The 25,013-nt window shown below is 38.1% G+C and overlaps 1 protein-coding gene across 1 annotated transcript; it reads right to left on the bottom strand.

The window, feature by feature from the left end:
* Positions 1-297: 297 nt before the first annotated feature.
* LOC121514131 (protein S100-A1-like) lies at positions 298-9,989 on the bottom strand. The gene is made up of 3 exons (XM_041794225.1): positions 9,943-9,989; positions 4,500-4,666; positions 298-436 (listed from the first exon to the last, which is right to left on the bottom strand). The coding sequence occupies exons 2-3, from the start codon at positions 4,638-4,640 to the stop codon at positions 305-307; spliced, it is 273 nt and encodes a 90-aa protein (XP_041650159.1). The 5' UTR covers positions 4,641-4,666; positions 9,943-9,989; the 3' UTR covers positions 298-304.
* Positions 9,990-25,013: the final 15,024 nt, after the last annotated feature.

Genomic DNA, 25,013 nt, shown 5'->3' with positions numbered 1-25,013 from the left:
TAATTTTTCTATTCATTCAGATTTACTGAGTATAATAAATCTGGATCTAACCCTGACAGGAGAAGCCTTTCTACTTCAGCTGGCCTGAAGAGACAGATTTCTGTCATCTCTGTGAGATTTAAAGGCAGAGCTTTAGAAATGAGCAGACATATGAAGAGTGAACATCTTTATTAAGATGAAGACTTGTGACACTGGTTAACAATAATCCGTCTTTACAACATTACAAGGTGTTGTCAGTGAGGACCCAGAAATTTACATCCAGCATGACTTATGATTAGTTAGGAGGTAGTCCTTAAACATGTCATCACAAGGATTCATGGCAGGCGACAGTGAATGAAACAACCGTGTAGGCAAACTCTTTGAAATCCACTTCTCCATCCCTGTCTTGATCCAGCTGAAGCATGAATTCATCCACAACAGAGGGATCCTTGCTGGCCTGAAACAAAAACACAGGACTGTCAAGATAGAAATTTAACAGGGTTTAATTATTACTATCATTAAAGACAGTGTTACTCAACCCTGCTCAACTAAAGGGCCAAATTATTGAAAAATGCCTTTGCAAGAGCCACAATCTAAGTGGTGAAAAGTGGGTGAAAGTGGCAATAAAAATAAGTTAAAGCTGGTAAAAAAAGAAAATGGTCTAAAATCTTTAAAAAAGTGACCAAAAAAGGGTGAACAGGATTAAAATAGGCAGAAAATGGCAAAAACTGGGTGAAGAGTGAAAAAAAATGTGGAGAAAAAGTGGCCAAAATGAGTGAGAAACGACTCAAATTGGCAAAAATTTTGGGGAAAATGAGAAAAAGTGAAATGTAATGGCAAGAAGCACCTTAAATGGGCAAAAAAGGGAAAAATGCAAGGTCAAAAAGCTACAAAAGAAATGACCAAAAATGGGTGAACAGGGATCAAATAGGCAGGAAATGGCAAAAACTGGGTGAAAAGTGACAAAAAAATGTTGAGGAAAAAGTTGCAGAAATGGGAGAGACATGCCAAAAAAATGACTTACAGGGGGCAATTATGGTAAAAAAAGCAGCAATAAAGTGGCAAAAAATGAGTGAAAAGTGACTAAAATTGGCAAAAAAAAAGAAGCAAAAATGGATTATAAGTGGGGAAAAAGGGTAAAAAAAAAAAAAAAAGGCAAAAAATTGCAAATAAGACCAATGGAAATATACAGACACAAAAATAAAGGTTGATAATTAAGTTTGACAAATGAAGCCTACTCTAGAAGTGTGGGAAACAAATTGCAATGGCTAATTCTGAGGTCAAAGTTTCCCTTTTTTATGTTTTTCAGGGGGGAATAATATTTCAAATTTAGACATACAGGAGCCACATCTGGCTCTAGAGCCACGTGTTGAGAATTACTGATTTAAGATGTTGCACAAGTTGAGACATCTCAAATCCACAGTACGTCAGTTCTGCCAGCAGAGAGAATGGGCAGTAATGTGCGACCCTTCTGTTAACTCCAAAATGAAGAAACTCTCAGTTTTCCATTCAGAGAGGGAGGTACCTCAAGTGCGTCTTGGCAATACATCTTATACCACTGGAAAGCCTGTTTGTTTCCCTTTTAAAGGGTGCCCATTATGTAAGGAGCATGCATTTGTGGGATGAGCAGCAGAGCCGAGTAAGTGGGTTGCCCCTGTGAAAAATGTCCCAAATCTTCTCTGCCAATACCAAACAGCTAATTCTGCCGATAACTGCTTGGTAGATTCCATGATAGAAGTTTGAAGAAACATGACGTATTAGCAATTTTACAATTTACTCATTTAACAAACAGGAGCCTCAGTAGTGTGTGGAAGAACCATACACAGCCACAACAGCCTGGCTCCTCCTCCTCATGCTGGTCACCAGCCTGGTCACACACTGCTGTGGGATGGCATCCCATTCTTTGTCCAGCATTTGTAACAAGTCAGCCAACGTGGTTGTGTCGGTCACTCTGGCACGCCCAAGCTGATCCTACAAGTGTTCAGTGGGGTTGAGGTCAAGACTGCTGGCAGGCCATTCCATCCTCTCCACTCCCAAATTCTGGACGTACGGTTAAAAAAACCAAATAATCGCCGGGGCGTTTATTTGTCTCAATCACTGAGCAGACCAGGCGTTTATTTGGGACCAGGCGGCTATTTGGAACAGCCGTTTAATTCCTGGCACTGCTATTTCACTTGAGAAAACCAGCATGGGAGGGGGGTGCCCCAGCCAATAAGGAGGCTAGTACTCGCAGCCAATCAGGCTCAGGTCAGAGGGAGCGTTCCTATTGGCTGCTGTAGCTTCTGTATCTCAGCTCAGTGAGAAGTTGATTCAATGGCGGAATTACGGCGGTGTTCAGTCCCTTGTAGAGTTTGTTCATGATGAGATGAAGTGTTTTCTTGCCTGTGATTCGGCCGTTGATTTCAGTGGAAAAGCAGAGCAAAATCACTCCAGAGCACTTTGCCATCATCGGTATTCAATTCAGCGGACATTCTCATCCAGGAGGAGTAAAGAGTAGGGCCGGAGCTATGGAGCTCAAACAGTCAAACCATGAGTCAAACACAGAGAAGAACAGGAATGGAGGGGGAGTTGAGAGTTGATTCTATATGGTTTTCATCTCATCTCAGTCACATATCGGAGCTTAAAATAAATTACACCCGGCGTTTATTTGGAACAGGCGTTTATTTGTCAAAATGTATTGCCACACCCGGCGGTTAATTGGGACCCGGTGATTATTTGGTATTTTACGGTAGTCTAAAATAAGACCCCCAACTGTGGGGGGCGAGCGTTGTCATCTTTAAAGGGATACTTCAACATTTTGGCAAATTCGTCCATTGCCATAATCCCTAGTCTTAGTAATAGGTTTGTTGTCGGTGCAAGCTATTTTTAGATCGGCCGCTGCCGAGTTTGGACCTGCTGTGCCAACTCAATGTAAGCAGATGCTATTCCGGCTCTCCCTCATCAAACTCATCAAATACACAATCCAACAACTCCAAAACGTTCTCGTGGACAAGTTGTGATCTGCACATTCACCACGCTATGAAATAATAACGTATAACTATCTAACATTACGACACATGAAGCAAATACTCAGAACTATTCCTTGAGTAAACCACTGGACGGAGTGACACAGTGCAGCAGCCATGTCTGGAGTGTAGTTCCGGCTTTGCATTTAACTTTAAAACATCTCCATCTCATAATGTTCCATGACTATTTCATAGTGTGGTGAATGTACAGGTTGCAGTGCTGACACCAGCACAAATGGGCCTGATGGTGCAGGGCAGTCATGGCAGGATTCCTGGCAGCCCTATGAGACCGGAGGTCGGCTGTGTGCAGTCTGTTCTGGCTGTCGGTCATACCATAAGGCAAACCTTGAGTGCAAATCTATAGACAAAACTGTCGTCTTGGGGTGTCAAAGCAAGAGTCAGTAGTGACCACATAATTAGCTTGTATTGGCAGAGAAGATTTGGCAAATTTCCCACACACTTAGCTCTGCTGCTCATCCCACAAATGCATGCTCCTTACAAATGTGGCACTATTTAAAAGGGAAATAAAGAGGCTTTCCAACGGTATAAGATTTAATGCTGAGAGGCATTTTTACAACAAAAAAAATAATCAAACACTAATTTCCCTACTTTTTGTCCCAACTTTAGAGACAGTTTCCAAAAAAGTTGGGGCACTGTGTAAAATGCAAAAACAGAAAGCAATGATTGTCAAATCTCATAAACCCATATTTTATTCACAGTAGAACTTGAAAAATATGAGCTAATTTTGAATTTGAGGGCAGTAACACATCTCAGAAAAGTAGGGACAGGTTGGCAAGTTTAGCTTTGTGTACAACAAAGCCCCTTTAGAGCCCTAAGGATTAGGGAAAGGAGAGAAATAGTGAAAAGGGGCAGGAGGGAGGGTTGGGAAACAGAAGAGGGAAAGGGAAGGAGATGGTGAGGTTTAATTCATGGAAACACAGTAAGACGGGTGTTTGAGTTGTTGTCCTACTTCTTAAACTTTGCTATGGAGCATTACATCATAAAGTTAATAAAAATCTGTCAAAGAAGACCCAAGACTGTTGAGCAGTGAGAATATATCAGACAAGAATGGGACAACATTCCTCTCACAAAACTGCAGCAACTGATCTCCTCACTACCTAAACATTTACAGACTGCTGTTAAAAGAAGAAAGGATGCTGCACAATGGTAAACATGGTCCCTGTTTTTTGAGATGTGTTGCTGCCATCAAATTCAGAATAAGCTCATCAGTTAAGTTAATAAATAGTTAAATGTCGTAGTTTCAACATCTGATGTGTTGCTGTGAATAAAGTGCGGGTTTATGAGATTTGACAGTCATTCTGTTTTGATCTACAGCGCCACAACTTTTTTGGAATTGAGGTTGTCTGTTATCTTAAGAGTACAATACTGCCTCTCTTCTGAGGTGAATAACTTAATTTATATAAGAAAGGGTTTCATATTTGGATTTAAATCCTAAAACACAACAGCACTTTCTTGAAAACACAAATATGAAGATGAAATGGGATGGAAACCCACAGCCAGGAAATCGCTCAGTTCCTCCTGTAACAGGAGCTTCAGCTCAGATTTGTTCAGCTTGTATTTGTCTCCCCCCTTTCCAGAGTAGGACCTGAACAAGTTGATGAGGTCATTCATACTCTGCTGCAGTGAGGGTGCCATGTTTTAGTCCTTGGTAGAGTTTAAGTCTAGAAGGACAAAGAAAGAAAGTCATCACTGAAACAAGCGCTTTAATTCTAAACTTCAGGTTTTAAGGAGATCTTTGTACATTTTGGTTGTGCTGCAAGGAAAGGTTAGATCACATCAGTCATAAAGTCTGACTCAGAGGACCAGCAGCTGCCCCGGTGCAGATAAAGTCTCTATCCCTGCAGTGATCGGGTTTCCAAAGGATGCACTAAATAAATGCATATTGCAAAATTCCCTGAAAGTAGGACAAAAGGCTGAAAAGTAATTTGGAGATGGAAATCTCTGGAGAAGTCACTCTGCAGGCACACATTTGCTCTGAGCAGCCATCACCTCCACTGAATCCTGTGCCTGCTTTCATCAGAGTTAAGTTTCAGCTTGTAGCTTGATCATCTATCAAATAAGAAAACATCGAAGATGAAAGAGAGAGAGAACTTCTGCTAACTATTATTTTTTACCTTCAATGAAAAAGAAATCCTTTTAATCCTGTGGGTGTTTTTGCATGATAGTTCCTTTAGTTGGGTCTAAATCCTGGACTAATTTGTTGCATTGTTGCATGGATGCATCACGTTTGGTCTGTGCACACATGCAGACATTTACAAGTGAAGCTAAATCTCCAATTGGTCAGAATTTTTTGCATCTTATGAGTACATACAGAGATGCAACACTGATGCTTTGACAAGAATACTAGAAAATTAATGACTGAGCTGACAAAAGCTAGAGTTTCAGGTCACACAGAGCTGCTGGCTTCTTTGGAAGTGGCTGGTGAAGGGGAGAGCAGACTGCAGCAGCTGAGATTTAAAGGCTGGGGGAGTGGTCAGATCTCATCAGCAGCAGCACCTTCCTCTTCAATGATCCCATCAGCTTCAGCCACCTGCATCAGCAGCTCATCACCTACACACACCCACACAGAGACACACTGACACACCCAACACTGCAGGGGAGGACACAGAGCTTGTGTTTTATAGTGATTTTCATGTGTCATGTCTGTAACTCTAAATGTGCAGGAAAAAATGAGACAAAAGTGAAGAAAAGATCAAAAGGATGTGAAAAGATCTTTCCAGGATGGAGACAATCACATTTCCACCTCAATTTTTATTTGGCTTTTGTTATTGCAAAGGTAATGATTAGCTGATGATAGAGCAGTTTTACTCATCTGCAGTCCATCAGTTTTTGTTAAAACATCATAAAACATTTCAGTGGACATTTGCTTTGTTGTTATATGGCTTTTTACAACGTGCATGGCAGTTGGCTGGTAGGAAATCTTAAGACAATGTCTTAACAGCGTGCATGTCAGGTGGAGGGTAACAGAAAAAAAGTTGAGCTAGTGATTTAGGGCCCAAATATTGTCAGAAATTTCATGAAAATTATGGAAACATCCAAACAAATCCCTGGAAATTTCCATTAAAAAATTCCAAAAATTTCAAGTCCAATCCCTACCCCAAAATTGCCAATGCAGTCCCCAGAAATTTCCCAAATTCCCATAAAAAATGAAAAAAAAAACCAAACAAAAAAAAAACTCCAAGTAATTTACCCAAATCTTCCAATGAAACTTTCCCAAATAAAGAAATTTAGCAAACAACTGAACATATTTGTCTCACCTTGTTTTTGACCAAAATTTCTTTTTTTTCTCAAAAAATCCAAGATTCCATCAGATTTCATAAAAATAACAAAATTCCTTTTTTTTATACAACGCCTTAACATTCAAACATCCCCCCCTCCCCCAAAATGGCAAATTCCTTCCAAAATTTCTCAACAAATTCTGAAAAACTTACAAATATAATCTCTGAAATACCATAAACATGATGTAAACATCCAAACTTCTAAACAAAAATCCCCTGAAATTTCAATCAAATCTTCCTTCAATTTCAAAGTACAACCCCTACCTTAAATTTTCAGTGCAGTTCTCAATTAAAATATATAAAAATATATTCAGCAACTGCATAAACTCATCTCACCATGTTCTTGCTGAAAAATTTCTTGGAATTTTTGTTTTCTTCCAAAAATCCAAGATTTCCTTTAATTTCATAAAGATAAAATTCCTGTGAACAATTTAATATGCGATTTCCATAAAAATGACTTCAAAATATCTTGAAATACTCCTCAAATCTGTCAGTGAAAATAAAGCCTGATCATTCCAATAAAATTTCCCCTAAAAAAGAAATGCAAATTTACATGTAAATTCCCCCTAAAATTTCAACAAATTTCAACAAATTCTAAAAAAATACAAACACATCTCTTGGAAATTTCTTTAAAATGATGGAAACATCCAAACATCTAAACAAATCCCCTGAAATTTCCCTTAATAACTCCTAAAAATTTAAAAAGGACAACACAATCCTACATTTCCAATGCAGTTCCTAAAATATGTACGAAAAAAAACCCCAAATTCCCATGAATAATGCAACAAATAAAAATGCCAACGAAACTCTCCAAACCATGACAACACATCCCCAAAATTTCCATGAAAATACTTTACAATTTCTAAGCAAATTCCCCAAAAAAATCCAAAAAGCAAAATATCCAAATATTTTAAGTAAATTACTTAAACTTCAATGGACAATCCAGACAATTTTCTCAAAAATTCTAAGAGCAATTTTCACTTTGTTGTAGATAAGCTGAAATGTAATGTCCTCATATGTGCATGCAGAGTCTTAGGAGGTTAATACTGGGAATGCACAGTCATACTGCTCAGAACTTTTTAATGCAGCTGATAGTTGTGCTGAACAAACCTAAGAACCAGGAGAAACCCACACTATCTAAACAAGAGTCAAATCAGCTGAAACGCCCCGCCTTACACCCACAGACACACGAGAAGCTCCTACATGGGGGTGCTGAGTCCTTTCATCCCCCCACCTTCATGAACCAGCTGAGGACAAAAGGACCTCCTGCTGGGCGGCCGGCCTGTCCCTCAACTAGATTTAGATCTCTGGCTTGCATTAAGTTACATTAACTTCCTGCTGAGGTTTAACTGCTAAGGTTGGTCTCATCTTATTTTTATTGGAGTCCTCTGGGCCTGTTTTAAATGATCTTAAATTGCTTTGTTTAATGTGTAATTCTGTTTTAAAAAATTATTTCATGTCCACAGAAGCATCATTTATTGACCTTGCCAAGTCAAATAAGGGTGATTCTGTATCATTACTTAATATAAAGAGAAAGTGTTTTATCTTAATTCTACTTCTTCTATCAGGCAATGTTCAGCCAAATCCAGGCCCCACTATGAACAGAACTGGTGCCCCTGATGAATTCAGAAGCAGATGTGGCCTTGGTATTGTCCATTTAAATGTTCAGAGTTTGCTCTCCAAATTAGATTTTGTAAAAAATTGGATTCAGTCAACTGACACTGATATTCTTGTCCTGTCTGAAATCTGGCTGACCAAAGCTGTCTCCGATAAGGAGATATTAATTAAAGGCTGTTGTGTCTTTTGTTGGGACCGTCCCAGGAAAGGCAGTGGTGTAGCCATCCAAGTAAAGAATAAGTTCCATGCTACAATCCTATCATCAGTGTCCATCAGCAAGCAATTTGAGCTTCTTGCCCTAAAACTTGACTTTTCTCAGGATCAGTCTATAACAGTTATGGGTTGCTATAGACCACCCTCAGCATGTAATGAGGCCCTTTCTTCACTGTCAGATTTTATTGCAAGGTTTAATATGAGTGAACTTGTCTTGGCTGGGGACCTAAACACTGATTGGTTAACTTCGTCATCAAACAGCTTGAAATCTGTTTATGAATCCTTTAATTTAACCCAGTTAATAAACATTCTTATCTGTCCACAGTTTGTTACCATCGGCACCTCTCACTCATCCCCCGCCCCAGTTAACCAGGGCGTGCCTCAAGGCTCTGTTCTTGGACCTCTCCTTTTCACCATCTACATGCTTCCCCTTGGACAGATTATTCACAAACACGGTCTCAGCTTTCACTCTTATGCAGATGACACCCAATTCTATCTCAGCACCAAACCATCCACTCAGCTCCCTCCCCACTCCCTGGTAAACTGCCTCCACGACATCAAAGCCTGGATGACATCTAACCAACTCAAACTCAACAGCAATAAAACAGAGCTCATGGTTGTGGCCCCCAAAGCGCTGCTGCAGAAGGTTGGAGATCTCATGCTCGATGTGGACGGGACCTCCATCTGTCCGTCCTCCGAGGTCCGAAACCTGGGCGTCATCCTGGACTCCACCCTCTCCTTCCAGTCCCACATAAAGTCTGTCACCAAATCTGCCTTCTATCATCTCAAGAACATCTCCAGACTCCGACCATCACTCCCTGATTCTGTGGCTGAAACACTCATTCATGCTTTCATAACCTCCCGCCTGGACTACTGTAATGGAGTCCTGTCTGGAGTTCCCAGCAAAACCCTGGACAGGCTTCAGTACGTCCAAAACTCTGCAGCTAGAGTTCTCACCCGCACTAGACCCTGGCAACACATCACTCCGACCCTCATCCACCTCCACTGGCTCCCTATCAAGTCCCGTATCAACTACAAAGTCCTCCTCCTCACATACAAATCTCTCCATGCTCTGGCTCCCCAGTACCTTTCTGATCTCCTCCATCCATACACACCATCCCGCAACCTTCCATCTTCAGACACCGGCCTACTTTCCATGCCCAAAACCAAACTCCGAACCTATGGAGACAGAGCCTTCAGTGCTGCAGCTCCCACCCTCTGGAACACTCTTCCTGCAGACATTCATAGCGCTCCATCTCTGGACATTTTCAAAAAAACGTCTCAAGCACCACCTGTTCACCACAGCCTACAGTCTTCACTAAACCACCCCTTACACTCATCCTACCCCTCACATAGTTTGTCCATGTAAATGTGTTCCTGTAAAGCGTCCTTGGGTTTCTTGAAAGGCGCTATATAAATTCAAGATATTATTATTATTATTGTTATTATATGCACAGAGACGTGCTCTCATCAATAATGCAGCGCTGCTCTCTACCTGAGTGTGAATGAATAACTCCAAAAGTGATATCTGAGAGCAGATATATGCTGCATGGCTTTGCTGACTGATGCTGAGACACATTCCTTCATTAGTCTCTGTTAATCATTTACTCCCTCCGTGATCAGGGAGCTCATTAGATGCCTTTGAATGTCAAATGCAAAGCTGCTGTGAATTAAGCGTTGCAAGAATTGAAACACTAGCATGTAGGAGCAGATATGCAAATGCCAAGCACATAAAAATAATGTTAGTTGTTTTTTCCTCTGCAGGAGCGTCTCTCAGATCTCTACAGCTTTTAAAAATGTTGTCAGGATCCCACACAGCAGGAACTCACCTGAAGATGGGTGCTGATAGTTGCTGCTCTGCTCGCTGAGGCTGCAGCTCTCATCTCATCTCATCAGTTAAATCTGAATCTCAGAGGCTCCTCCTCCACCTGGTTAACACTGATATCACCTGATGCACTAACCTGGCTACACAGGTAACGCTGCAGACCGTTTAAGGCAAAGGCAGGACGCAACAGGCCTCGTTTGGGATATTATTGCCTGATCATCGAAGGAAAGCTCACCTAAAACAACTACCATGGAGAGCAGGAAAAGCAAGCTTATTTGTATATTTGTATCGTGAATGTGCAGTCACAACTTGTCCATGAGAGCGTTTTGGAGTTGTTGGATTGTGAATTTGATGAGTTTGATGAGGGAAAGCAAAAAATTCCATCTGCTTCCATAGTGCTAGCTGTGCAGCTGGTATATCGGTCCCCCCAGATCTAGAAACAGCTTGCACCAACAACTAAAGGAAACAAACCTATTACTAAGACTAGAATGGCCATCTGAGGCAGCAGACCCAGACCCAGAATCTAATAGATTCTTTCCTGTCACTATCCCAATATTCCCTGAAAGTTTGGTGAAGATCCGACTTTCCGTTCTCGAGTTATCTTGTACACATACAAAGAAAGAAAGATACGGGACCCTTTACATAACCGCTGCTGATTTCATCAGCGTGGGTAACTATAGGAATTATGGCACTGGGGGAATGTGCCAAAATGTTGAAGTATCCCTTTAACTTTCATGTTACCGTCTTATTAAGTCACTCTCACTCTGTGTTTGAGAGAACAGAAGGATTTCTTCATTTACATTAGAAACATCAGTTAGGATGTGATTATACACGTGGATGTGTCTTATGTTGGAAATATCTGACGGTTACACTGGTTATAGTTATTTAATGTCAGGGTTATCAAAACTGTGGCTCATGGGCCAACTGTGGCCCTTTTTCAATAAATTTAAGGTTGTTTCTATTTAATTGGTGAACATGTTCATTTACATAAACAGGACACTCTTTTTTATGGTACAATTAGTAGAAAGGTTAAAAAACGGAATTCCAAAATATTAAAATAGATTTTGGCAAAAAATAAAACTGATTTCATAGGGCCCTAAGGGAGAGATTCACAGACGGAGAAACAGGTGAGCTGTAGACAAAGAAAATTTTCATGTTTTATCAGCACAACAAGTCCCTGAAATTGCACCCAGATCCACATATCACACTAACTCAAGTTAGACATTATGATGTTCCAGACCTTTGGTTTAATATATTTTCTCTGGACCTTTTTGAATTGTAATTGATTAGCCCTGGTATATACATTATATACAATTGTAAAAAAAAACACTTGGGGTACCTTGAAATTAAATAAGCATATTACAGGATTGAGAGATGTCCAGAGTTTTCATTGCTGTTTTGTCTTTTACTCCATGTAAAGAGGTTATATGATATTCTATTTCCTTTATAAATTGTTGTATTTTTGGTGGCTTTTGACTCCACTTGCACTTATGAATGTAATATTTCCCATACAATATAAAAAGTTCAAGGTATAACTGGAACATTGGAGCCAGTCTGTACATTGTAGAATTGCTCTACATCTAACCAAAATAAGCGACTATGAAGACATTCAAAGAATAAGTGGCTAACAGTTTCAGGCTCTTCTCTCCACCGCTCCAAATCTTACAACAACTTGACTAGTTGGATAAATCAAATGTATTATTTTAAAGGCCACTTCCTTCATTTTATTTGTAACAAAGTATTTCTGATTAAAAGTCCACACAGACTTCCATTTAATGTTTTCAAATTTTGAATTCCAGATGGATTTTGATTGAGGAGTTGAGGTTTGATATAAACACACACACCTTCATACAGACACACACACCTTCATATAAACACACACACCTCTATATAGACACGCATTCATATAGACACACACATTCATAAAGACACACACACCTTCATATAAACACACACACCTTCATATAGACACATTCATATAGACACACATACATTCATATAGACACATTCACACAGACACACACACATTCATATAGACACACACACCTTCATATAGACACATTCATATAGACACACACATTCATATAGACACACACACCTTCATATAGACACACACATTCATATAGACACACACACCTTCATATAGACACATTCATATAGACACACACACCTTCATATAGACACATTCATATAGACACACATACATTCATATAGACACATTCATATAGACACACATACATTCATATAGACACATTCATACAGACACACACACCTTTATATAGACACACAAACCTTCATACAGACACACACATCTTCATATTGACACACACACCTTCATACAGACCTGCCCTGACACCATATTGTTGTTTTATGTTCAATTTTTGGTTTAATTTTCAGTTTGCTCCTGCTATACTGAGTAAAATAAAGTTGGTTTTATAAAAAGGAAACAACTTTTTGCCTGTTTCCTAACCATAAATCTATACGGGTCAGTTTTGACCTGCAACACCACAGATGTCACAAGCAATTTTTTTGTTAGGTATGCTCTAATATTAGTCTATTAGACTTGGATAATATACTTACCCATTATCTTCACTGTAGGAAATAAAATAAGTCAATTTAAACAGTGGTATATTGTCAGAGAAAAGGTCTATTTAGCTAAAAAAAAATAACATTTAAAACAGTTTTTACTTGGATATGAATACATACTAAGTTAGTTATGAAGTGAAAAACAACATTGGATGATAACTATTGTTTTTCAAGTATTTTCAAGCTGAGTTAAATCACGGGTCAAATTTGACCCACTAAAACTAAAGATGTGAGCAGCTTTCTAACACAATACAAGGGTTAAGACAATTAGCCCGGACGAGACAAAACAGTTAGAGTAGCTTAGGGCTTGAAGGGTTGAATCAGGACGTGTGGTCACCGTATCTATAGAGCCAAAACAAGGCGTTTGTAGCATCAAGAGAATCAAGAAACATGGTACGGGGCAAAATCAAGACACTAAAAGGACAAACACATTAAAATAATACAAGACTTTAAAAAATGCCATGGAGCCAGAAGGGTTAGGTCAAGCTAAAATATTTTTACTTTACAAAAAAAAAAACATTTAAAAAAAACTGTGAAATTTGCAAAACAAACAAACAAAGAAACAAAAAGATAAATAAAAAAAATTTACAGTTTAAGAAATGACCTGTTCCCACATGCTGTGGTTGATCTCTTCTGGGTTGCCACTTCTGCTTGCGTTGGTAGCCAGACTGTGATAACCTACATCTGCAATGATAAAGACTGAAAGAAACTGAAATCAGACTAAAACATGAGCCAAACTCACTCAAAGTAGCATCAAGTTTACTTTTATTTTTATGAAACATACAAAGATCCTAAAGGTACCTCTGCACCATATGTCGAACAAAATCAGTTATTTCTCCCTCAATCTGACATATTTTTTTACTTCCTCCTCCCCATGTGGCGAGCCATTAACTAGAAACACCTACACACAACCTACACACCAACCACAGACACAGAAACACACACACATCCTCTCAGGTGTGAAATTCCCAGTGGTTTTTGAGGGTCTTCTGGATTTTTGTTGACACTATTTTAGACAAACTGTAAACCAGTGGAAACATTTAAAGGTTTTGTGCTTTTTTAAAGTATGAGTCAGAGTGAAAATGAGAGTTACAGGAAGCTGACCTTCAGAGGGAACAGAATACTTCAGCTCTAGATCAGTTTGATTGCATGGCTGCTGTAAAACAATGTTGGTTTAATAGCTTTGTTGACGATAAAGTCCAAAACATACCAGCTTTATCTCACTAAAAAGGTACACTATGGCACAGTTTAACCTCCTAGATAATCAGATAATTAGTTGTGCCAATGATTGCATGTAAGTCAGATTTTTGTAATGCTGATTTAATATGATGGTATCATTTGAAGTAAAGATTCAGCCTTCATAGTGGTGCTGACATGTTTTGCTGGCTGTAAACATGATTTATCTCCAGTGAGGTGTTGCAATAAGCAGATACAGAAAAGGATGTTGTCATAACTGCATCAAAATTAAGAGGAAATCGAAAGGTTAAACAGTCAAGCCCGCCCAGATATAATATTTTGTCCAGTACCAAACATGTGGAAAAGTTTTTGTTTTTTATTTCAGAAAACGTGAGCTATGACTCTTTCAAAATCAGCCACTGACCCGGTGCTGCAGAGGTGGATTTATGCAGCTCAGACAAGTTTATATTGAACTTTTAGATGCTCTATTTGGGAATGCATTTTGTCTATGCATGCATTTTCTATGAATGCATTTTTATTTTCATATAAACCTTAGAGTTTTTCCAGATATTTTGAGATCATTTTGTGCTCAAAGACTCTGGAAATATGCCCCTAACTGCATGCAAGCATCAGACATGGTGTCGCTTTGTGCAGCATGGCACACACTGTGGGGGAATATAAGGGGAGAGCTTTCTGCGACACACCCAAACTGGGGGCACATGGAGGTCAGGAAAGTCATGGTCCACTCCAAAGTGTGTGATAACCAACCATGTGTATGGACACACTGAACTATATAAATAAATAGAAAAGTAATTTTACATTCATAGTTAGGCTAAAATGTGCACAAATGTCAGGATGCAAGACAATAAAGTAGAAGAAACAAACAGCTTCAATAGAAAAGAACTGAATATGTGTGAAAAGTTGCAAAAATGTGTAAAATGTGGTATAATGGGACTAAAATGGCAAAACAGGGCAAAAAACAGCAGCAAAAGTTGCTAAAAGCTGCAAAAAGAAGTGACAAAAATAGGCTGAAAGTTGCAAAAAATTGTCACAATAGGCAACAAAGGTTAAAATAAAAAACAAAAGGGGCAAGATTGGATTAAAAATGGTCAAAATGCATCAAAAATGAGTTGAATATGGCAATAAAGGTCAAAATATTGCAAGAATGGTTAAAAAAAAAGGTACAGAATTGGATTCAAAACTGGCAAAACAGGAGTGACAAAAATGGGCTAAAAGTAAACAAAAATTGACCACAATTTGCAAAAATTTGCAAATATGTGCTAAAAGAGTCAGAATTTTAATGAAAATGGCAACAAAGGAGGAAAAAGCAGCAGAGCAATGGGTGAAATGTGGCATAAAAAGTTGCAAAAAGGGCACAAAATGGCAGAAATGGGCATAAAGGTGCAGAAATGGATTAAAACTGCCAAATAGAAGCAGCAAAAATAAGTTAAAAGTGGCAAAAAGAAGTGGTAAAAATGGCAAAAAAAAGGGCAAAAATCAGCAACGATGGGTGAAGAGTGGCAAAAAGGTGCAAAACCTGGCTGAAAATTGTCAAAAATAATGTGCAAAAATTGGCAAAAAGCAAATAAACTGCATGAAAGCATAAAAATGGGTTCAAGTGGCAAAAATGGGCAAAAAGTAGCAAAAAGAAGTGGCAAGATTGGGTAGAAAAATGGCAGAATTGGTTAAGAAGTAATGTCAATGAGCTTGAAATAATGTCAACCCCAAAAACCAATAACAGCTTTCCACACCCTTCAGCTCCAAAATGAAGTAACTGTTAGCCGGGACGCTAGCAACAATGCTACTGATTGAACACTCATGAATTGCAATCATAAATAATGCTGTGTTCCATTTACCTCGAAGCCGGAGGTCGGAACTGGGAATTACGTCACGTTCGTCTGAAAAAACAGATTTCCCACTTGTTTGCATTCCTTTGACAAAACCTAACAAGTTGGAAAAACAATGGATGCCACTCTTGCATTAGCCAAGATAGAAACTCCTTTGACAGCACTGACCTGATTTTTTTTCTCCATGTTTACACAACTCCAACATTTCAAACACATGTTTGAATGTTATTAATGCACAACTCTTTCCACTCTGTAAAATAAGCTGACAAGCTCTGCTGAGTGCAGAGAGTGAAAGAAAGTTAATACTCTTGTACTCCTGATGTCTTGTCATCTTCCTCTTTCCTTGTTCCTCGCTCGTCTCAATGTGACAGAGAGGGAAATATGAGCAGGGTGACACCTGTTTTCAAAGAGGTGTTGCAACAAGTAAATAGAGAAGATGACGTTGTCATAGTTGCAGCAAACTTCAGAGGAAATTTAAGAGGAAATCAAAGGTTTAAAAGGTCAAAACAAGCACGAAAACATTATTTTGCTCAATACCAAACATGTGGACAGTTTTGCTTTTGATTTCTGAAAATTTGAGCTTTAGTTCTTTGAAAATCTCCCTTTGATGCAGCGGAGGTATCAGGTTAATGTTTGAATGTTGGGAATGCATTTTGTCAGTATTGCATAGCTGCTTATTTTCTTCTGATCAAGCAGTTTTTGCAGAATTTTGTGATTTTTTTTTTTCCATACAAAGTGGTGCACTTTTCTAGCTCACATGTCCTAACTGCATGTGTCAGACATCATGCAGTGTCATGCAGCATTGCACACTTGCTGTCCGTACTGCTTCATACATGTTGAATTCTCTGCCCTGTGAATTCCAGGTTCTTCTTGTAAACATTATTTCATCTGGCCCTTTTATTTTAAAACTGCAGAAACAAAAGTGTGGTGTGTCTTCCACAGCTGTGAGCCAAATAGTTGTGTCTCTGTGTCAGAGTGTAACATTTCAAACACAGATATTAATACACAACTGTTTCAGCGCTGTAAAATAAGCTAACAACCTCTGTTAGGTGAAAAAAGTGAAAGAAAGTTAGTGAAATATTCCTGTCAGACACTCCTGATGCCTTGTCATCTTCCTCTTTCTTTGTTCCTCGTCCAGCTCAACTGGAGCAATAGAGAATGCTGACACAGTACAGCCCCAAATAAGACAGTTTGTGAAATTTCATCCCTGCTAGATATTCCACAGTCAACTGTAGGTGATTTTATGGAAAGTGGAAGCATTTAGGAACAACAGCAACTCAGCCACGAAGCAGAAAGGCACATAAACTCCCAGAGAAGGGTGAAGCACTGCTAAGGTGCATGGTGTTCTCTGCTGATTCCATAGCTGAAGAGTTCTGAACATCCACTGGCATTAATCTAAGCACTAAAACTCTGCAGCAGGAGCTTCGTGGATGGGTTTCCATGGCTGAGCAGCTGCATGCAAGCCTCACATCACCAAGTCCGATGCCAAGCATCAGAAGGAGTGGTGCAAAGCACGCTGACGCTGGACTGCGGAGCTGTGGAAACATGCTCTGTGGAGTGATGAATCACGCGTCTCTGTTTGGCAGTCAGATGGATGCCAGGAAAGCATTATCTGCCTGACTGTACTGTACCACCTGTGAAGTTTGGCAGAGGAGGGATGATGGTATGGGGCTGCTTTTCAGGGTTTGGGCTAGGGCCCTTATCTCAAGTGAGAGGTAATCTTAATGCTTCAAGACATTCTGGACAATGCTAGCTTCCACCTTTGTTTTAATAGTTTGGGGAAGGCCCTTTTCTATTCCAACATGACTGTGCCCCAGTGCACAAAGCAAGGGCTATAAAGACATGAGTTTGGTGTGGAAGAACTTGACTGGCCCACACAGAGCCCTGACCTCAACCCCATCAAGCACCTTTGGGATGAACTAGGATGGAGATTGTGAGCCAGGCCTTCTTGTCCCGTCTCTACAGAATAAATGGGCACAAATTCCCACAGAAACACTCCAGAATCTTGAGGAAAGCCTTCCAAGAAGAGTGGAGGCTGTTATTGCTGCAAAAAGGGTAGAGTCCATACATTGTTTGTTATTCAAAAGTTAACCGGTGTGGTAAAATTGGTGTGTTTATTGCAGAATTTCCCAACACTAAATTGCTTTTGATGATTTTATTGGGACAATATCCTCTTTAGTAAAAAGTTCAAACAAAAGAAGACCGCCTGGGTGTCATCCAGAGCCACCTATGACTGTATTTGAAGGACATACTGTTTTACAGGGGTGTCAAACTCAATCACAGCAGGGGCCAAAATCTGGATTTAGGTTTAACCTGAGGGCCTAACAGGGTCAAGATTTAACCAAAAACTGTCAACCGTGTTTTCACAGGTAATGAATTTTGGGGGAAATTAAACAATGTTGATGAAGGATTTTAAGATTTCTTTAAAAAAAAAAAAAAAAAAAAAAAAAGTTAAAATGATAAAATATCACAGCAACAATGTTACTGTGTGTCCATGTCAAATAAATGCTAAGAAAATAAATGAGTTACAGACTCAAAATCTGAGCTAAAAAGTCAACTTTATAAGTTCTAAAGGTCAAAATACAAAACTAAAAGTCAAAATAAGTTTTTAAAAAGGCAAATATATGAGATAGAGACTTAAAAACATGATTTTAAAGGTCAAGATCTGAGATAAAAATAAAATCAAGAGTGAACTAAAAGGTCACAATATGAGAGAAAAGGTCAAAATTGTAAATTTTAAAGGTCAAAATATGAAATAAAAAGTTAAAATCCTAAGTTTAGGTCATAATCTTGGGATGCAAAATAAAAACATGGAATGAAAACACAAATTAATTTATTTTCCTCATTCCTGACTATTTCTACTCTCTACTTTTTAAGATTTTTATGACCTAACCATGTTTTTTTTTTTTTTTTTAATTCTTCAAGGTTAGATTTACATTTTTATACTGGAGGAAATCTGCAGACCTCATTCAGGTGAGCCACTCCTTATTAAAATATGAAATGATCTTGCGGGCCGGGTAAAACTGCACAGTGGGCCACATTTGGCCCCCGGGCCTTGAGTTTGACACCCGTGCTGTATTAGCTTAGGCTGATATTTCATTAAGATTCCATTTTACAGTATAGTGTCTCTGAGTCCTGGACCCATGTGCATCTGTTGTGTTTTTTCACGCTTTTCCTCAACGGTAATGTGAAACCTTCTCTTTATGTGCTTTAGAAACCCGTCATTCACATGCAAATGCAGCAGGTGCAGCAGATCCCATCAGACTGTTGGACAGGAATGTGCAGACTTGCAGAAACAGAGAAACTGAACTCATAAAGTGCTTGTTTGACTAAATTAGCAGTAAAGAGTAGAGTGTGAGAACGCAGGTGCTACCTTTTCACAGACATATCTGATAGTGAACGCACCTTTGTTTGTTGTCCAAGGCGTTGTAGGACAAATAATGACAGAGAGAACAGAATGTAATTGGGCGTCTTCAAAGTATGACCTATGTGAGGCGTCTGTTAGTGTTACAGATGAATAGAGTTTATTTTCAGTGAAGTAAAGGTTCAGTCATGTCATGAATGCACAATACTCTGCAGCAGTTTCAGTTCTAAAGTCGATCACTATTAAATCAATAAAAGGACTCAGATAAAGTTTGACCTTTCCCCTTATAAAGTAGCTATTTATACTGCAGCACTGTGAACAAAATGATATATTTATCCCAAGAACAGTGAGCTCAATATTGCTGAGAGCACGTCTTGTTTTCCTCATGCAGCCCTTTGGCTCATTTATAGCTCATGTGCCAAACACTGGAGGGCATTGTACAGTCCAAACACAGAGTTGCCTGTTTGAAGGCAATGATTTCATAAGAAGCACAGAGCTGCTGTTTACAGTCATCCTGACTCTCTGCTGACACCTAGTGGTGAAAGAGGATGAGAGGGATGGGGAGAGGTATGCAGTCAGGTAAAAAAAAACAAACAAACAAAAACTTGTGTTACTTCATCCATTTGCTCACTCTGAATTACCTGACCTCTAAATCTCTTAAATACGGTGGCCCTGAAGTTCAAATAGAGAAACATTTCACAAAATTTACAAACATTTAATGAAACAATAAAATATTTGACTAAATGAAGAATTAAGTAGAACAGAAAAGATTTGCCTCTATAAAAAATGAGTAAAAGTGTCACACACATATTTAAAAAAAGAAAAATATTCAGTGAAACACAAATACTGACTGCAAAAATTAAAATAAAAGAAACAAAAATAAATCACAAAATTCTCAAATTTAAAAACAAAACAAAACACACACACACACACACACAAAAATGGGCATTAAAATATTCAAGGAAAGACAAACAAAATTTCCCCAAATTAAAAATATAAAATGGAAAAAAGAAATTTATAAAATATCTCATATCTAATATTTAGTGAAATCTAAAAGAAAAATAACCCCGCTCAAAAATAATCAAGGACACACAAAACACAATTTTATGAATAAAAAATATCCACTGAATCAAAGAAATATTTTGTAAAGTGTAAATATTTATAATGAAACAAAAACAACTGACTAAATGGTGATATATATACAGTATATATACATATATATGTACGTTAGATTAATCAAGTAATTAGTAATTAATCAAGTTAATCACATTACTATGCACTACAGCTTTTTGTTGGATAGAGTATATTTTTATGTGTTTAGATTTTTAAAGGTTGTTATTGTCAAGTATTTCTGTAGTTTGGTGGAAAGGCAAAATAAGGGCAGACAAAAAAGACTGAGTAAACACACATATTCACACTGTATTTGTTGAAGTTTCTTATTATAAACTAAATTTTTTCATTTCTATGTGACATACACAGGCGTCTGATTCATCATTTATCACACACACATATATATATATACTTTATGTATGGCTACTTCAGTTCTTAAGGACCATAAACTTACTGTTAGATCACTCACTGTTCTGCCTCCTTGAAATCTTTTCTAGTGCCTGCAATAAAAACCTGCAATAAAATCAGATCTTAACAAACCTGTTCATCTTATTTCAGAAATACTGAACCTCTTTATCACTTATTTTAGGCCTCATTCACTTTACAAATTAAGATTACAAATGAATTTGGCTTGATTAAACTGAGTGTGATGATATATTATCACAATTTTGGACTTTTGAATCCAGGAATGAATAAAGCCTTTCTAATAGCAAAAAGTTCATGTTTCAGGCCATAAGTATGGGCATGCTGTAATAGAAAAGACACAGGATTGACAATTTAACTCCTGTAGAAAATCATGGAAATTTCACACATTGTTACAGGGAACATCATGACTACTTTGTGCCTCGTCTTATTTTGAAAACCTGGGACTTTCTGAAATTTTGCTAATATTCATTATCAGGGATTTACTGCATTCTGCTATAAATAAGGGGTCAAAGGTTAAGGCTCTCTGGTGCCCAAAGTCAAAGATGACTCCATGGAGGTTAGCAGAAACATGCTTCATCCTAAATTTAGCAATGATTATTATTTATTATACACCTAAATACCAATAACTAACGAAGAAAGCAACAAAAAAACACACATTTCATTCAATGTTGCTTTTTATGCTTAAAATAGTATGAGCCTTTACTTTAATACTAACATGGTGAGAGGGCCTGTTGGTCAGGGACAGTGATGTCAGAGTGTCAGGCCCAGGAGGTGAATGCTAACCAGGGGGACTGAAAGCTAAAGGCTAAAGCTCAGGATCCAATGTTCATGCATTCTTATTACTAAATGTCATGATGATGTTTGGGGCTGTTAGTGTTGCTATCAGATTCAAAGTGAAAGTCTCAAAAGTGAAAGTTCAACTCTTGTTCATCTCAAAGCAATAGAGTAAACAGCTGCTGTACTAGGACAGCTCAACCACACCCACTTTAACAGTGTAAATATTGAGGAACATCTTATGACTGTTCGCTTCAAGTAACCTAGTTCTGACATGATGCAACTGGCCCTCTTTACCTGTAAATAAAGACAAAGTTAAAAGAAGGCCAAAACTGGTGAAACCAGATCAAGAGCTTTGGATTAGTTTGGGAGCTCACATGTTCACACAATAAACACAGAAAAACAAGCAAAAAAAATATTCAAGAAATTCTAAGTGCTCCAAACTCTTAAAGAGGCTTCAAAAGGATGTTTATGTGAAGACCTTTAAAGATATCTATACCTTCACCACTTTCTTCCAACATGCAATCACTTATAATTTGCAGCTTCTTTGCCCACTAGGTGGCGCCATAGCTTCACTACAAGCTGACGAGCCCACTCTGACACCCTGTGACAGCAACAGATGCTAACTCAAGCATGGAGCTGCAGTTTTTGGAGTCATGCTGTCATTCACCTGAAGACTGTGAGTGCTCTCATCTCTCTCCCTGTAACTCTGCTGTGTGTCCCACATTTCTGTCTCTTTATTTGTGTAGTAAACTGCTAATTGTGTTTGCGTTTTATAGCTGGGTTTATTGTGCTGAGGAAGGTTACCAGTGCTTGTTAGATGTCTGTAAAGTTCTCCGTTTCCCTCCTGTTGATATTTTTGACTTTTAAAGGAGTTTCAGAGCTCAGTGATGAATGTTCTCCTAAAATCACTTAGCTGTGGTTAAAATTCTTGCAGGAAGATGGTCCGTGTCTCTTTTGGTAATTGGATATAACGTTTGGAAACAGATATCAAAAATAGAAAAACGACTGGTTATTTGATTTTTGTTTTAAAATAGAAACACCGAAATTGAAATACAGCTTGATTTTCTTTTTTGTTGTCTGGAATGAGTAAGGAAAAGTCAAATAACGGTTTGATTTTCAATTCTCATTTCTAAAAAGAAAAGAGAATATAGCACGAGTCACAAATCAAAAAATGGCCCCTATATTTGTTTTGTACAGAGCCTGGGTCTGGTGAAGGTGGCATGCTGTTGAGGCTGTGTGGGCCATGTGGTGAGATAGGTAAGATGATGTCTGCATGTTGGCATGGTAGGTGGTGAGAGCCGGTGTGGAGGGGGGTGGCTCTGGGACGCTGGAAATCACTGTTCAGCCCTCTGGAGGTGTCATGGGACTAACTGGACGAAACACTGACGAAGAAGGGTTCCCACTTGACAACCCCTGTGAAGTGCAGGTTTCTTGCTACCCATCAGTCTGCACGGTTGACTTGTGGAGGCAAAGAGTAATGGATTAGGGATTTCTTCACTGAGTGCTGATCCTCTTTATAGGGCACAAGTATCTTGTGTTTCATTTAAATTCTAAAAAGTCAAATTTCTAAAAAAAGAAAGCTGTTCAGTATTTTAGTTTAAAAGTTTTAATTTGCAAGATAAGTACACTAAATGTTGGCATAGTCACAAACGTATGTGAAAAATATAATTTCTCAAGTTATATTTCCTAAAATTATAAAATATATATATATATTTTCAGAGTTTAAAAAGTTGTGATAACAAGAAAAAAACTAAATCTATTAGTTTAAAAATTCATATTTAAAAAAAAAGTAACATTTTACATAGTTCTAAAAAGTTTAAATAGTCCTTAATTTTCAAAAACACACTCTAAATTTTTTAGTGTGAGGATTCTTAAATTTTTCAGGAAAAAAAGATTTTTTTCTGGCTTTAAAAAGTTGTCAGTTTACAAGGAGCAGACTTAGAAATTTCAGAGATCATAAAGCGTGGCCTATTATGTGGAAGACACACCTGGGTGAGACTTTTTTGAGTTTAGATTTACCTCCTGGATCCACTGATAAGATTAGTGACTGACATGTGAACATCTGTCTGTTGAGCTTGCGTTAGTTTATTCCCTGCAGCAGTGCACCTCTGCTCTGATTGGCCCATAATGAACGTGACAGACTGAACTCCCCTCCAAACACCGTCTACAGGGTGTTGTCCTGATGGATGTAGATGTTTGGGTTGATCTGTTCTTCTGAGAGTGAACTCTGCTGTGGTGCTTCTGGCAAAAATCAGTTATTTCTCCCTCCATCTGACATTTTTTTTTACTTCCCCCTCCCCATGTGGCGAGCCATTAACTAGAAACACCTACGCACAACCTACACACCAACCACAGACACAGAAACACACACACATCCTCTCAGGTGTGAAAGTTCCGGTGGTTTGTGAGGGTCTTCTGGATTTTTGTTGTCACTATTTTAGACAAACTGACAAACGGGACTTAGCACTGATGATAAAGAGTTTTGAGATTCAAGAGGTCAAAATGATAAAGGCTCAAAATCTTAGATATAAATTCAAACTTATTAGCTCAAAAGGTTCAAAAGATGGCATTTAAAGTCAAAATAATGTTTTTAAAAGGCAAATATATGAGACAGAAAGTTGAAATCATGATTCTTAACAGTCAAAATATGAGATGAATTCAAAATCATTGGGTTAAAGTGTGAGAAAAACAGTTAAAATTGGAGTTTGAAAGGTCAAATATATTACTTAAAATTTTAAAATTGAGGGTCTTAAAGGTTAAATTATGAGATAAAAGTCAAAGTAAGGAGCCAAAAATGTCAAAATGTGAAAAAAATGTCATAATCATGAGTTTCAAATGTCAAAATATTGCTTAAAAATTTTAAATTGAGGATCTTACAGGTAAAAAAAAAATGGGATAAAAAGTCAAAATTGTGAATTGAAAATGTCAACATATGAAATAAAAAGTCAAAACCATAACTTTGCATCATAACTGAGATGCAAAATTAAGAATATGAAATGAAAACATAAATGTATTTTACCATGTTCCTGACTTTTCATCTAATTATTTTAACTTTGTACTTTTTCTAATGACTTAACAAGGATATTTTAAATCCTTATGGTCAAGTTTACATTTTTAAACTGGAAGAAATCTGCAGACCTCAAACCAGTGGATTTGTGCAGCTCACACAAGTTCATATTGAACTGTTAGATGCTCTATTTGGGAATGCATTTTGTCTATGCATGCATTTTTAATGAATGCATTTTTATTTTCATATAAAGCTCGCAGTTTTTCCAGATATTTTAAGCAGCTGACGTATGAATGTGATGCAAAGAACACCGAAATGCTCTGATAAAAGCCTCAGATGTCTGTATTCAAAGCTTAAAGAAATGACTTCAGAGTATTGTCTCTTTTAAACAGAAGCAGTGTGTGTGTGTGTGTTAAATGAGAGAAGAGCATCTCTGAGGCTTCAGGACTGACGTCACATAAACGCTCACCAGCTTTTTCTCCTTTCAGAACAAACCAGAAAGATCAGCCAGAGCAGGAGGAAGCGATGACGTCCAAACCTCATAATGCACCCATCCATCATGGATTTCCTCCATCAGACACTGGGTGGTGCTCAAGCTTGCTGATAAGCTCTCAGTGTTCATCTTTAATTTTTCTATTCATTCAGATTTACTGAGTATAATAAATCTGGATCTAACCCTGACAGGAGAAGCCTTTCTACTTCAGCTGGCCTGAAGAGACAGATTTCTGTCATCTCTGTGAGATTTAAAGGCAGAGCTTTAGAAATGAGCAGACATATGAAGA

Source organism: Cheilinus undulatus, linkage group 8 (assembly GCF_018320785.1).
Source record: "Cheilinus undulatus linkage group 8, ASM1832078v1, whole genome shotgun sequence".
Classification (NCBI taxonomy): Eukaryota; Metazoa; Chordata; class Actinopteri; order Labriformes; family Labridae; genus Cheilinus; species Cheilinus undulatus.
This window is presented reverse-complemented; position numbering and strand designations above follow the sequence as displayed.

Bases quoted from the DNA above. Each gene is read 5' to 3' on its own strand.
- LOC121514131 (XM_041794225.1), bottom strand. From the start codon at position 4,640: ATGGCACCCTCACTGCAGCAGAGTATGAATGACCTCATCAACTTGTTC. The intron at 437-4,499 runs GTGGGTTTCCAT...TTTTTGTTTCAG, and splicing joins AACTGAGCGATTTCCTGGCT to GCCAGCAAGGATCCCTCTGT.